This window comes from Somniosus microcephalus, chromosome 6, assembly GCF_052327205.1.
Source record: "Somniosus microcephalus isolate GS21.2 chromosome 6, FLI_Smic_1.0, whole genome shotgun sequence".
Classification (NCBI taxonomy): domain Eukaryota; kingdom Metazoa; phylum Chordata; class Chondrichthyes; order Squaliformes; family Somniosidae; genus Somniosus; species Somniosus microcephalus.
In genome coordinates, this window is record NC_140992.1 from 212079715 (window position 1) to 212095002 (window position 15288).

General features: G+C 42.6%; 1 protein-coding gene across 6 annotated transcripts in view; it reads left to right on the forward strand.

Moving 5' to 3' along the window:
• Window positions 1-710: 710 nt before the first annotated feature.
• esrp2 (epithelial splicing regulatory protein 2) overlaps window positions 711-15288 on the forward strand; it is a 36674-nt gene continuing 22096 nt past the window's right edge. The window contains exons 1-8 of one of the 6 annotated variants that reach the window (XM_085991359.1): window positions 718-1215; window positions 1368-1508; window positions 1675-1803; window positions 6167-6280; window positions 10895-11009; window positions 11839-11937; window positions 12021-12075; window positions 13112-13222. In XM_085991359.1, coding sequence (XP_085847485.1) covers window positions 1377-1508; window positions 1675-1803; window positions 6167-6280; window positions 10895-11009; window positions 11839-11937; window positions 12021-12075; window positions 13112-13222 — 755 coding nt within the window. In that variant the 5' untranslated portion in view covers window positions 718-1215; window positions 1368-1376. Of the gene's footprint in view, window positions 1509-1674; window positions 1804-6166; window positions 6281-10894; window positions 11010-11838; window positions 11938-12020; window positions 12076-13111; window positions 13223-15288 lie in introns of all 6 variants that reach the window. The other 5 variants (XM_085991361.1, XM_085991360.1, XM_085991365.1 and 2 more) reach the window with 5 other exon arrangements.

Below are 15288 nucleotides of genomic sequence, written 5' to 3' on the forward strand. Positions count from 1 at the left end.
GTCATAGATTAATATCAATGAAACAGCTTCCTCTGGATATTCCGGTTATCATTTTCAGCAGAGCAATTCCAAAATATCCACCAATTGGAAGACGCCTTAATTAGTTGAAATTTCCGTCAACCGGTTGGAAATTAGCTCAATAAACCCCCGTGGATTGACAAGTTCAGATTATTTTATGGTAAACAAGTAAATTGTAATAAAAAAACTAGAATGCTACTTTTGCATTCGTGGATAAAATAAATACTTCTATTTGCACCGGCTGAACGGGAACACTATATTGAGCACACCAGGGGAAAAGGCCAGCCAGGACAATTTTTGGAGTCCAGTGGCCAATCGACCCTGCAGACGCCAACGATGCGAATGGCCAGTTAATCTGTTTTTCTTGGTGTTGATTGGTGGAGAAATGTTAGCCGGAACACCAGGAGAACTCCCGGCTCTTCTTCCAATATCTCCATTAAATCTTCACCCGAGCTAGCAAGTCTTCATGTTTTGGAGTATTTTAAATTCATCAGTTTACTGTCTCATCAGAAAGATGGCGCCTCTAGCCTTTTGACCTTTTGAACCCATAACCTTGACCCAGAGCCAGAATGCGGCCAACACGGATTTAAACCCTACCAGTAATAGGCTGTTAATGCCTCATAGTATTTGAAATAAACACGTAAAACTCAGCAATAAACCTTCTGTAGTTTGTTAACTTTGGAGATTCCAAAGCATAACGCCTTAGAAACAGGAGAACTATAAAACGAGCGCTCTAAATGGGGTTGAATGTGCTGTTGTTAACATAAGTCTAAAGGAGACCCCCATCTCTTCACAACAATTGACACTTTGAGCAGCCGAATGTCTATTATGTATCCTAACATTCAATGGGTTGTTTGATTTAAATGTCAAAATGTGGCCTGTTCTTCCAACCAAACCAGTAGTCACCCCACATAAAAACGTCTCAGGTAAAAAGATATCTTGTGATTCCACACAGTAAAAGGTGAAACGGCAATTGGGCTGTTCCATTATATGCAATGCCACGTCCCTGTTTTCTTGTTTGTAATGAGCCAATGGAATCTCCCTGGCGCTTGCTGCTTTGCTTGTCACATGGTCTGATCTGTAGGCAGGTAAATGAGGACAGAAAGCAGCCATCGTTTCCTCATGTCAGAGTGAAAGAGACAAGCTTTGTCAGTTTCGCCTCGTGAACGATCAAATCCACAAACACCTTGGGATCAGGTAGACTTAGAGGAGCTACTTTTATTTTATGAAAAAAGACTTTCTTATCTTCCCTTCCTGTTTTTTCTTTTCTTTAAGACCGGTAGAGGTGATCACTCGAAAGGTGAACACTTTTTTTGTTTTTTGTGTGTTTGAACCTCTGCTTATTGTAGTTCTTCGTCATGACGGCTTCGCACGATTCTCTGGTGGTTTTGTATGGGGCAACAGCTGGTGCAAATGGGGCTAAACTAGGTTCGGATGAAAGGGAACTAGTTCTGTTGGTGTGGCAAGTTGTGGATCTACACAACAAGAAGGTACGCAATCGACCTGGAATTTTTTTTGTGTGTGTGTTTGTGTCTTCTGTCTTTTGATTTATACACAAAATCTATCTACCCCGGTGAATACATGCTCCTTTTGCAGTGGTACGTTGTGAACGACTAGTTTCATGCAACATTGCTGCCCCTTTTCCCGCTTTAACAGGTGGGAAAAGTCCACAAAGTCTGGGTGAAAGCCGACAGCCTCGAGTTAAGCGAGCAGAACAGAGAGGATATAGGCGTTAGCCCGGAGGAGCTCGGCAAGGCGGAGCCGCTCGATCAAGTTATTGTACAGGTGAGTCTGCTCAGACCTGACCCGAAAAAGTTTTTAACTTGACGGATAAACTTTGCAGGCGAACAGATCAAAAACAGAGCGGCGAGTTTGAGCGAAACCACACGCACAGTGTGAGGTCTGCAAAAGACCGACAGGGGGGAACAGAACCTTAGATGACAAGCACCGTCGAAACACAAATACAGGAAGCAGCTCCGGTCCTGGGAGTGACCCACCTGACCTAAGGAATCTCGGACTTGACTACTTTTAGCCTAACTCCAAAAATGCCCGGTTTTGTGTAGATATATTTTAATCGTGTGACGTGTGAACCAAATTTAAAAGGGTTGGGAAACTTTAATTAATGTGTTGGATCAGAACTTTGATTTGAAGACCCGGAACTGTGTGGGTGGGGAAATAAACTTTGGGAGAACCCCGTCCTCTGACTCAGGGACAGGCTGGCAGGTCACGCGGCGGCTGCTGAATTGTATTCACCTGTGAATGGATTGATCTGTGTCGCACAGCTGTTTGTAAAGGACGGGGAGGTTGCTTCCACATCGACCACTGCTTGTAACAGTGGCTCCAAATTGAGTTCATAAGAAACCGCGCACCATTAAACTGTAACAACAGCAGCAAATGCTGGAAACACTCAGCAGGTCAGGCAGCATCGTGGAGAGATTAAACTGTCCCTATTTCTGGGATTGGAATGTTTTCCAGAATTTAAATTAGTTGTTTTTTAAAGACCCCCCTCCCTTTCAGTGTAAATGTGCCATGGATAAACTGAATCATTTTTTTTTTACTGTTGGGCAAAAGCTTTGGAGTCTGGGAGATGAGATTGTGCCCATCAGTGCTGGTTTAAAAATGTAACCAGTATAGCCGTACTAGTGAACGTTTTATTAAAAATGTTCCATGTTCTTATCAGCTGTGCCTTGTGTTCTTGAGTGAACACGGCTCACTATCAAATATGACCATCTAATGGAAAGTTTTACTGCAAGGTTGAGTTATAAAGGAATGGATTGTAAACTGCAATTTTAAACTCGCAACAACCCCCTCTCCGTTAGGCTTTGAAGTCGAAAGGTTTACTTTAATAAAAACTGACCTCGATGTTGTGTTGAGCAATGATCCAGGATTTTGAAAATCTACAGCTCATTTATGAAGAATGGGTCCCAGGTTTCATTGTACAGGCAGCACGTGTATGTGGATCCCAACGTTTGTTTAGCGGTAACGAGGGCTGTTGTTTTCAGGTTGGAGGTAACTAGATCTTGTTAAATCCCTTTTGATTTGATTTAATCGGTGCCAGTTCTCTCCTCTTTCTCTCCCCCCCCCCCCCCCCCATTGTTTTGTTTCTACTCTCTTTATCGCAGTTCAACAACAACCTGAAGTTTAGCTGAACGGAAGTGATGAGTTAAATTTAATCAAATGGATAGAAATGAAACCTGTTTCTACTGGAGAGTTGTCATGTATGTGTTTTTTTATTTTAAGTAATTTTTCGGTTTTCAAGCTCTAAGGCTGGAGGACAGAACCCCCCCCCCCCCCCCCCCCCCTGCCAGTAGGACACACTCCCTAGGAGCCCCTTGTCTTAAATGTCCCCAAAAAAGTGTCAGCTACCCAAAGGAAAAGTCCTATTGTTGCAGTGTCTGTTAAACCAGCAACTCGTGCATTTTGACAACTTGCAATCTGGAATACTGGAGCTCCTGTTGCACACTACCCCAGGCTCCAGAAAGAAAACTCTCCCCTTTCATATCCCGTGGGGTCCCAGGTTTGAAAAGCTGAGGTAATGGATGAGTGGTTTCAGAAATAGGGTCAATGTTTGGTACACTTTTGTATTTCAAGCCCCTCTTGATTACCAAGAATCTGCTTTTAAAAGATGGGTAAATGGAGTTGAGGTGCATGATGGAACAGGTCCAAGGGCTGGATGGCACACTCCTGTTCCTATTAGAAATGCACAACAGGTCTGTCAGCATCTGTAATGAAAAATAATAGATTAAAATTTCAGCTGTAAGACCTTTCAAGGTTTGCTCTGATGAAGGGTCTTGCACCCCAAACACTAGCCTGCCTTTTCTTTTTAATAAAGGCCAACTAGCCTGTGTAATTCCGTGTCATCCTTGTATCTGATTTCCAGCATTTTATAGTATTTGTTTTCTTCTCTCCTGCCTGCTTGTGGCTATTGGCTTTGTTTGTATAGGTAGTAAGTTCAACCAAAAAACCTCTACTTCAGCCACATGTGGGCAAAAAAGTAATTGGCTTTCCAGTCCATTGCTGGAAAAGCCCTCTAAATGGGAATTATATAATAATAAATCAGGTTTGTAGCCATTTATAAAAAAAAAAAATCTATTTAGTGTTTTATTTTGACTCTCTTTCAATCTTTGGCAAGTCAATTAGTGGAATTGTGTGTCTTTGTAGATATTTTGGACCATTTTTATTATGGAAATAATGGTACATGTAAATTGCTTCAGTTTCAGTTTCCTGTTTCCTTGTTGGTTTCCCTGTGTTGTGCAATATCCTCAGCTAATCACCTTGAAGCTGAGATGTTTGAATCGTGCAGGTGGAGGTTTCCTCTCTTTCCCCGCCCCATGGTTCTGGTGAGATCACCAACTTGGAAGCAATTGACATTTAGGCCTCTCTCGCTGTGAAAGGTTGTCGATTTGGGTTTCTATTTAGTGGAATTTAACCATATAACAATATTAAAATATTCAAATTGTGGGATACTTAAGGTCATGCTGCTTTAAAGGGAGGCAGGTTAAAGGTTAATTTGTGTGGAGGTGAAATCTGAATTAAAAGACTTTATATTTAAAAAAAAAAAAATACTTGTAGTGTAAGTGGTGATTCATAGAGAATGGGCCTTAACCAGATGATTCCACTAACTTATTTAAAACCAGTGATACTTAAGTATCTTTGGATCATGAACTGTGTGTCTATAGGTCTTTTTTGAGTTTGTTTTGCTTTTTTTTTTCCAAACATTGTTTGTAAAAAGTTTTATTCATACAGAAGAGTGTTTTCAACTAGGAGTAATGTGAGCATTTGGGGATGTTGGATTGTGGTGTGCATGGTTGATGGACGATTAGTTGTCTTTTTTAAGTGGTCAAACGTGTTATTCTGCCTTGTGGTCCAGGCAATGACACACAGCTGCCAAACTAGTATTTCCACTTGTGAAACTTTACGTCTAAAACTAGCATTTCCTTTTAACCCTTTCCCAACTGGGTCACCTGTGCATATAGTTTGAAAGCTGAACTAAGAAGCCTATAGACCGGAGATGTCTGAGAACAGACAGCGTTTGTTTTCCTTTTAACCTGAGTTTAATTGTTTGGTAAAGGCCCAGTTGATGAGATCACTGAGTGATATTTTAGGTGTTGTGTTCATGATGCAGGTGGTTGTCATTTTGATGCTGCCATCACTGCAAACCACTTTGGCGTTTGCAGACTTTGTGGAGCCATCCATAATTACTAGGGGACGACACTTCAGGTTCAGTTCTTTGTGGTCTGAAGTGTGAAATGAAAGGGATGACATGTTTTCACAGATGTTAGCGCAATTTCAAAATTGATAACTTGAAAAATCTTGGGAACTTTAAATGACTTGATCCTTTTTATACTTGGTGTTCATAATCCTTTAGTATGGTCCCATCAACTGATGAAACCAAAGAATAATAGACTTGTGTACAATACTGCACAAAACTCAAAAGTGGCTTTCTGTCTGAGCAATCTATCATTCTTAACAATTTGACTTTCATCAGATTTAACAAGTGAATAAGTATGGTCTCTCGGCCTCCTGCCCCCCACCCTCAGACACACTATGCTGTTGGTGTGGTCTATTCATACATCTGTGCCCTTTTTTGTAACCTGAAAATATATTGCCAGATGATGTGCCCTTCTCCCAACAGACACTAGACCTATTAAACAGGGAATTGCTCTTTTCTTATATTTTTAAAAAATTGGTGGTCGCTCAAACAGTCATGCAGATGTTTTGCTATACAGTGCCATTTAGGTGTCCTCTTGTGCAACAGCTTTGTAAATAGTTGATTTAACATTTTTAAAAGCATTAATTGTATTTCTACTTTAATGCTAATTATGCAGTGGTCCCAGATGTACAGGTGTTAAATATATGTAAGCTCTGATTCACTTTGTTTTGAAATGGAACATGCCTGTTGGTATGGGAGTAGGAAAGTTGCCTCTTGATCACCCTCCCCACCCATCAATCTAACACCCCACCCCATAAATACTGTAACTGGGAACGATCAAGATTTAGGAAGCAGATACTTTGTGAATGTTGGCCAATGCAACCTTTTTGTGGTTTAAATGTTTTCAGTGTACCATGAGGCCTCCCACATTCTTTAGAAAGGTGTGAACCAATAATTGTAAATGTACCTGAATAAACATGAATCATTTCTTTTCAGTTCAACCAGGTTGTGTCGAGTGAGTTGAAAGCACTTGGGAGAAGTTCTTACTGCCTTTGTACTGATGGCCAGTTACTCGTTCGGCAGGTCCTACACCCAGAAGCATCCAAAAAGGTGAAGGAATTTGACAGCTGTAAGGTTGTGACTGTTTGATCATCCAATAACCAAAATATTTAAGGTGTCAAATTGGTGTAGTCTAAACCTAATCTGGACTAAAAGGGGCACTGTTATCAGTTTGTGTCTCTTATGATGCGCTGTCATTTAGAAACTGAAGTGATGCAATTGGCTTGTGATAGCACCATATCTGCATATCCCAGCTTCCTTTTTAGCTGTGGCTCAGTGGGTAGCACACTTGCCTCCTGTGTCAGAAGGTTGTGGGTTCAAGTCTCTCTCCAGGGTAGCATCCGACATAAATCTAGGCTGACACTCCAGTGCAGTGCTGAGGGAGCGCTGCACTGTCAGAGGTGCCGTATTTCAGCTGAGACGTTAAACTGAGGCCCCATCTGCACTCTCAGGTGGACGTAAAAGATCCCACGGCACTATTTCGAAGAAGAGCAGGGGACTTATCCCCGGTGTCCTGGCCAATATTTATCCCTCAACCAACATAACAAAAACAGATTATCTGGTCATTATCACATTGCTGTTTGTGGGAGTTTGCTGAGCGCAAATTGGCTGCCGCGTTTCCTACATTACAACAGTGACCACACTCCAAAAGTACTTTAGCAAAATGCTGAGTTTTTCCAGCATTTTCTGTTGTTATCTCCAAAAGTACTTCATTGGCTGTAAAGTGCTTTGGGACGTCCAGTGGTCATGAAAGGCGCTATATAAATGCAAGTCTCCTTTCTCTCTTTCAAAAGAAAAGTTTTTGAGATTTTATCAGACATGGCTTCCTGGTGCACAAACTTCCCCAGCACATAATGAGATTGATTTTTCATGTGGCATTTTGAGCTGCTGCTCCAGGAATTGGATCTGGTTGAATTTGGTAGTGATTTTTGATTGATTGTAGAATTGGATTGTGGCTGACTTTTTTTAAAAACACAAATTCTGATGTCTTTGGCATCACTACTTTTAGCTGGTAGATTATTCCAAACACTCATCCATGGCCTCGCCCCTCCCTATCTCTAATCTCCTCCAGCCCTACAACTCTCCGATAACTCTACTCCAATTCTGGCTTCTTGCACATCTCTGATTTTAATCGCTCTACAATTGGTGGCCGTGCCTTCAGCTGCCTAGGCCCTAAGCTCTGGAATTCTCTCCCTAAACCTCTGCCTCTCTACCTCTCTTTCCTCCTTTTAAGATGCTCCTTAAAACCTACCTCTTTGACCAAGCTTTTGGTCATCTGCCCTAATATCTCGTTATGTGGCTTGGTGTCAAATTTGGTTTGACAACGCTCCTGTGAAGTGCCTTGGGACATTTTACTACATTAAAGCGCTGTATAAATGCATGTTGTTGTTTGTTATAGACCCTTAACATTCTCTGTAGACTGGAGCTTCAGCTTTGCCAATCTTTCCTCTTTACGCTTGTTCTCTGCACACATCCCAATTCATCTCTGGATGTGGTGAACAATATTCCAAGTGCAGTCTGATCAGTGCATTATAAAGACTTACTCCCATTTGTTCTGGCTATGCAGACCAACATTTTATTTGCTTTTCATTGCTTCTCCATATTGTCTCAATATTGTAAATGATGAGACAGCTGCCATTCTCTGATCCCTTTCATAGTTTTTCAGTGCTCATTGTATATCTATGCTGCTCATTATTTCCTCCTAAAATACAATATTTTTGCCTACTGTATTTCATTTGTATCCTAATTACATATCAGAGTAAACAATTGCTTCCTTTATTGCTACTGCTTTCCTATTTTTGCATCTATAAATAACAAGCTTGTGAAATTGGCTCTTGCGTGCAGGTGGGATCCATGCACTGATCCAGGTATTGATTCCCGATAATTCCATTCAGTATTTCTTCCAGCCTGACAGTGGTGCTACCAAGAGTACTGTTTCCTTTAGTTTTAAATCCAATTTCTTAATCCAGATGCACATTCTACTCTGGGTTCCCCATAAAATGGTGGTTTATTCATTGTTTTGCTAAACTTTTATAAAATATTGGTTTGGCCTCAGCTGGAGTATTTAATTCTGGGTGCCACACTTTAAGAAGGATGTCAAGGTCTTGGAGAGGGTGCAGAAGAGATTTACTAGAATGACACCAGGGATGAGAGACTTCAATTATGTAGAGACTGGAGAAGTTGCGGTTGTTCTCCTTGGAGCAGAGAAGGTCAAGAGGCGATTTGATAGAGGTGTTCAAAATCATGGAATGGCTTTAATAGAGTAAATAAGGAGAAACTGTTTCCAGTGGCAGGAGGGACAGTAACCAGAGGGCACAGATGTAAGGAGAGGAAACGTGAGGAAATTCTTTTTACAGGGTGCGTTATGATCTGGAATGCCCTGCCTGAAAGGGTGGGTTGTAGCGGATTCAATAGTAACATTCAAAAGAGAATTGGATAAATAGTTGAAGGGAAAATGTTTTACAGGGCTTTGGAGAAGAGCAGGGGTAATTGGATGGGTTTACCAAAGAGCCAGCACAGTCATGATGGGATGAATGGCCTCCTTCTGTGCTGTATCATTCTCTGATTTCTATGAATAGTCTCATGTGCGACCTTGTCTAAGGCTTTTGGAAGTCCAAACAATACTGGAGGAAGTTCCACTATTGTCCTCTCTTCAAAGCAGTCGAGGGAGATTTGACAAACTGGACCTTTCCCTTCTAATCCACCATGGCTGTTTCTTGAGCTTTGCCTTATTAGGTAATGCCCCAACCTATTCTTTGGTATCCTTTCGATTATTTTACCCACTAATAATGTTGAGACTATAATTACCTGGATTATATTTATCTCATCCTGCCAGTGCATTTTAACTGCAATTTGGTTGTTTCCAATCCTGCAGAAGCGCTCTAGTACTTAACAAATAGTTCAGGAAAAGAAAGACTTGCATTTAAATAGTGCCTTTCACAACCTCAAGACATCCCAAATAGTTTTACAGCCAATGAAGGATTACAATCAATGATCCACAAATCTCTTTCCAAGTTTGCTTCACTTTGGGGGTTATGACTTTTGGCCCAAGTTTTAGTCCACTTAACCTTGAATGTAATGCAGAATTCTCAGGCCTTTTGAATGTATTATGATGTACCTGCATGTAATTGGATGCTGAAAGGAAGTTCACAAAAATAGTTCCATGTGAACAGCTGAAGCTTGCTCAGAACTGCCATGTGGACAAGGGACAAACTTTGCAATATTTGCACAGGAAAAATGATTAGGACTGCGAGTTTGAGTTGGACTTGACCATGTTTCCCTCTGGAAGTGCAATACCAGTGGGTAGTAATACAGAATTACAGTAATAGGTCAAATTATACAGGACTTTTACTGGCATTTTGGGATCAAATTCTGATTCAATGAAAACTATAAATTAGTGGCCTTGCCAATGGGAGGATATCTAGTTTATCCTATTCATGAGGTACAATACTATACATGATGCATAATCTGGTAGTCATTTGATCTGCTTAATAAACTTGCAGTGCTTGTGTTAGAATAATGAGTGTGACTGTTATGGCGTGTTTCCTGTAGAGTACGGCTGCCTATGTTTTGCAGTGATATCTACTGTTGCCCCACCACCTTGTCATATCCTTCAATCCCAACTCTCGAGATCTAATTGCTACTTGAATTCGTATGTACATTTCACTTTGGTCTTCTGGGAATTTATAAGTCTATTAACCCAATTTCATAAATTTGTCTATTAAAAATGAACTAAAGAACAAATGATACCAGTCACTAACTTCAATCTGTAGTTATAAAATGAATTCCGTTATCCATTTCATGATCTTGTTCCCTCCATTGATTATTGTTTAGTAATTTCTATGTTTCTTTTGGGGTTAAAGTGTCCTGGAACTTTGTTCATTTGTATGTCTTAGCTACTCACTACTATTGAGTGAGCTTATGGTACTTTAGTAAAAGAATACTAGTAATACTATTTCATCTAGGACTGCTCTCCCATGCTTTCAATTCAATTTTATTTGCCATATGTACTAGTACAATGGAATGCTTGCCTCCCCGTAGGGACACGTCAGCTATTTTTACAGCGCCGTGTTCAGAAAGTCAATTCTTTGGTATCCAGTGGCAGTGGGAGCACGATGTCCCTCAGCCGCTCCGTCCTCCTCGTCACCGCGGCCTCCTCCTCACTGTTGCCGGCTCGGCTCCACGTGTGGTGGCCTGCTTCTCCCGCTCACCCTCTGGCCGCCATTCCCGGCTCCCCTCCTCCCAGTCGGACTGCGAGTCGTCATGGCTGCTGCTGCTCGATGCGCTGCGCTGCCTCCGCCCGACTCGCCGAACACATCCTCCGGTCGCCGCGGCCTCCACCTCACTGTCGCCAGCTCCACGGTCCGACGGCCTGGTTCTGACATGACTTGCTGCAATCGTGTTCCCCCTAAGCTGGGTTAGTATTCCGTGTTACTTGGTACTGATCTCGCAATAAATCTATGGATCTGGTTTGAAAAATTGAGTCTTTTTTGTGTTGCTGATAAACTATTCCCCCTCTCTTTCTTTCTTCCCCCCCCCCCCCCCCCCCAAAACAAAATCACTTCTAGTGATTGAAATATGAACTGTTCTGTTTTGAAGTCCTTAGCCTTAAAACTTCATCCACTTTGGTTTAGCATACTTAATTTGATTCTCTTATTTTTGTAGAATTTGGTGCTCCCCGACTGTTTCTATTCGTTTTATGACCTGCAGAAGGAGTTTGACAACTGCTGTCCAAATGCAGCCTCCATGAAAGAACTCTCCATCAGTTCCATGGCTGAACGTATCCTTCCCTCTGGTTAACCATCTGTCTTGTGCCGAGACACTTTCAAGGAATTTGAATGAGTTTCCATAATTATGGCTCTGATTAGAAGTCCCAGATATGGAAACCGATGCAAGTTTACTGGGCTCCAATAGCTTGTGACGGGGCTGTCTTGTGGTTTAATTTTTAATCAGTAGTAATTTCTGAAGCCTATATTGATGCAAAAAATATCACCTGTGGAAATTTCCCCATTCCATTATATTATAGTTGGATTACAGAAAGGAATGTGATACTGTACATTGATCAATCTTGTGATCAAAATTGATTTACAGCAGAGCCTCCATGATCTATAATGAAGATTCCCTCTTCCCCTTCTTCTCTTTCCACCCCCCCCCCCCCCCCCCAAAAAAAAGGCTAATGGTCCTCATTTTCTGGTTTTGCATACATAACAACAAAACCCTAGGGACATGATTGAAGACTAGAACACTACAAATCATATCAACATTAGCAACTTATGTAAGGCAGATAGTTGGGAGTATGGATATTGGAGGTTCCAGTGTAGTAGAGTGGGACTTTTATTTGGCATATTGGTCAAGGTTTTGTCATCAACTTGCCACCTCTTCCCCCTTCCACCCCCCCCCCCCCCCCCCCCCAACACACAAAAGTTCTACTTTGACCAATATCTTGGAATAACATGTCTGTCTGCTCTGATGCAACCTATTTATCCCATCCGATTCCTGAATTACAAGTAATGGATGATTGTTTCCAATTTAACAAAATCAAGCAAGGTGTAAGTTTATGGGAAGTGTTCAGGATTCTGTCAATTCAACTTCCTTAATGCTGTGTACAGACTTGGAATTAAGCACAGACAATACAGTCAATGAGTTTGGTGCATTTGAAGTGACCACCATGGGTGCAATTATTTTAAACTTAATAAGCGAACCTTGCAGTAAGTCATGTCTTTTTTTGATTCAGCATTTTTAGTCTTTCAACAGTGGTTGGTGTATATTTACTTCCCTTTTTCTTTTTCAGATTACGGGTTCAAAAACTTTGAAACAGTCAACTATAAATTTGAAACTGGTCCCTGGTAAGTGTTGGTGTCCTTGTATATTTGTATTTAGAAAGTGCATATTGCTGTAATTTAAGGAGAATTGCAGTCTAAATGTTCAGAAAATAATACTTACGAATTGTATGTAACAAAGTTAGTAATTTGCCTTTAGAAGTAATGCATCTAGAAAAATCTGAGCAAGGGGCAGCATGTTTTATCCTTGGTCCAGTTTCCCACAGAGATCACAAAATAGGTTCATGCCTCTGATGTATTTAACACTTTAGTTCTCAGTCTTGAGTTGTGCTGTTGTGAAGAGGCATTGAGCAGACACTAGCCACTTTAGCGGAGGGAAGGAAAGTAGGAAGAAAATTAGCTGGGCTGCTCATGCAAGTACCCCAGTTGCTAGTTTGAGTGGTAGCAGTAGATGCCAGGGAATAGGTAGTCTGAATAATGTGGGGAAGACCCAAGAGAAGGAGAAAATACCTTAAAAGAAAATTACACATGCTCCATTTCAATGAAGCCAGTTTAGACCAGTGACTTTCTCTACGAGGAGACTAAGGGGGGAAAAATTCGGTTGCTTTGCCATTTTTGTTGCTACCTGCCTCCGCTCCCGGCCTCCTGACACCCCCCCCCCCCCCCCCCCCCCCCCCCAGGGAGTGCCGGCTGCGCTCTGAGCCCGGCACTTCTCGAGTTGCCGGGCTCTTTTGCCAGCACTCCCAATCCCCGGGGGCCCAGCTGGGCCCCAGGTCGAGCTATGCAAGGCCCCTCCCCTTTAAAAAGGGGAGGAAGGCCTGCAATACCGCAGCGTGATGTGCCGCGATATTCCCTCGCAGTGCCCCAAGAGAGAGGCGGGGCACTTCCAGTAGCGCCCCGCTTCCCTCTTGGGGTGCTACCACTCGATTTCGGTCACCGGGGCGGGGGGGGGCTAATTTTTCCGGGAATAGTGCCCCGGTGAAGTTAGCGCCCCAAAAGGGGCATGACTCAATTTTTTGCCCTAAATGTTTTGAATTGTTGCATAATGGTCATTTTTTAAGTCACAATGATGGGGAAATTTATGTAAAATGTTCTCTTACAGCAGCAAGGCTGAAGGAGTAGATGGTGAAACCGTAATTAGGGCAAGAGGTCTACCATGGCAATCGTCTGACCAAGATATTGCAAGATTTTTTAAAGGACTAAACATAGCAAAGTAAGTGTGCTTTGGAATAAGGACACAGTCCTGTGAATGTTTTATAGTTTTATAGATTTAATCTGAAATGAGTACATGGCTCAACTTACCAGAGATGTCATTGTTATCAAATACCTTTTAATGGGGTTTTCCTCCAAAATATCTTGTTGTATTCCAGTTACTCCCAAGATTGGTAGCAGTCCTTGGATGATGCTCTCGAGTTCCCCCTCAACCTCTCCACCTTTTTTAAAAACCTTTTCATAACCCATCTCTTTCACCAAATTTTTGGTCATCCTTCCTGGCTTGGCATCTTGTTTTCCTTCTCCCCTATCTGTGAAGCACCTCTGGACGCTCTTTACAATAAAGGTACTGCACAAGTACTTGTTGGTATTGCAGCCACTTTTGTTCCAATTACTGAAGGCAGTGTTGGTGTCGGAAGTATTTACCTGTCAAGTTGCTGACTCACCCCATTTTTCAGTGAGCGTCTTCGGAGGCAGCAGCAATACGAATACTACTTGCCCTGTGATGCTGGCTGACTTTTGTTTCCGGCTCTAGGTGAGCTGAACCTGCCCAGTCTAGTAGTGTCATAGAGTCATAGAGTTTTACAGCACAGAAAGAGGCCCTTCGGCCCATCGTGTCTGCACGGCCCATCCATCCCTGTCCAGTCTAATCCCATTTTCCAGCATTTGGTCCATAGCCTTGTATGCAATGGCATTTCAAGTGCTCATCCAAATGCTTCTTGAATGTTGTGAGGGTTCCTGCCTCTACCACCCTTTTAGGCATTGAGTTCCACATTCCAACCACCCTCTGGGTGAAAAAGTTCCTCCTCAAATCCCCTCTAAATCTCCTGCCCCTTACCCTGAATCTATGCCCCCTTGTTATTGACCCCCCTACTAAGGGGAAAAGTTCCTCTTTGTCTACCCTATCTATGCCCCTCATCATTTTGTACACCTCAATCAGGTCCCCCCTCAGCCTTCTTTGCTCCAAGGAAAACAACCCCAGCCTGTTTAGTCTTTCTTCATAGCTGAGGCGCTCCATCCCAGGTAACATCCTGGTGAATCTTCTCTGCACCCTCTCCAAGGCAATCACATCCTTCCTATAGTGAGGCGACCAGAACTGCACACAGTACTCCAGCTGTGGCCTCACCAGCATTTTGTACAGCTCCATCATAACCTCCCTGCTCTTGCCTTCATTAGCCGAGGCATAGAATATAAGTATCCCATATGCCTTTTTAACCACTATCTACCTGTTCCGCTGCCTTCAGGGATCTATGTACATGTACACCAAGGTCCCTCTGTACTTCCTAGGGTCCTACCACTCATTGTGTATTCCCTTGCCTTATTTGTCCGTCCAAAATGCATCACCTCGCACTTTTCAGGGTTAAATTCCATTTGCCACTTTTCCGCCCATCTGACCAACCCGTTTTATATCGTCCTGTAGCCTGAGGCTTTCCTCCTCGCAATTTACCACCCCACCAATTTTCGTGTCATCTGCGAACTTACTGATCATACCTTTCACATTCTCATCCAAATCATTTATGTAGATCACAAACAAGGGACCCAGCACCGATCCCTGAGGTACCCCACTGGACACAGGCTTCCAGTCACAAAAGCAACCTTCGACCATCACCCTCTGCCTCCTGCCACTCAGCCAGTTTAGGATCCAACGCGCCAAGGCACCCTGGATCCCATGGGCTCTTACCTTCTTGACCAGTCTCCTATGCGGGACTTTGTCAAAAGCTTTACTGAAGTCCATGTAAACCACATCCACAGCATTTCCCTCATCCACCCCCCTAGTCACCCCCTCGAAAAATTCAATCAGATTTGTCAGACATGATTTACCCTTGACAAAGCCATGCTGACTATCTCCGATTAATCCTTGCCTCTCCAAGTGGAGACTAATTTTGTCCCTCAGAATTTTTTCCAATAATTTCCCTACCACAGATGTTAGGCTCACTGGCCTGTAATTCCCTGGTTTATCCCTGCTACCCTTCTTGTATAATGGTACTACATTAGCTGTTCTCCAGTCCTCTGGTACATCCCCTGTGGCCAGAGAGGTTCTGAAAATTTGTGTCAGAGCCCCTGCAA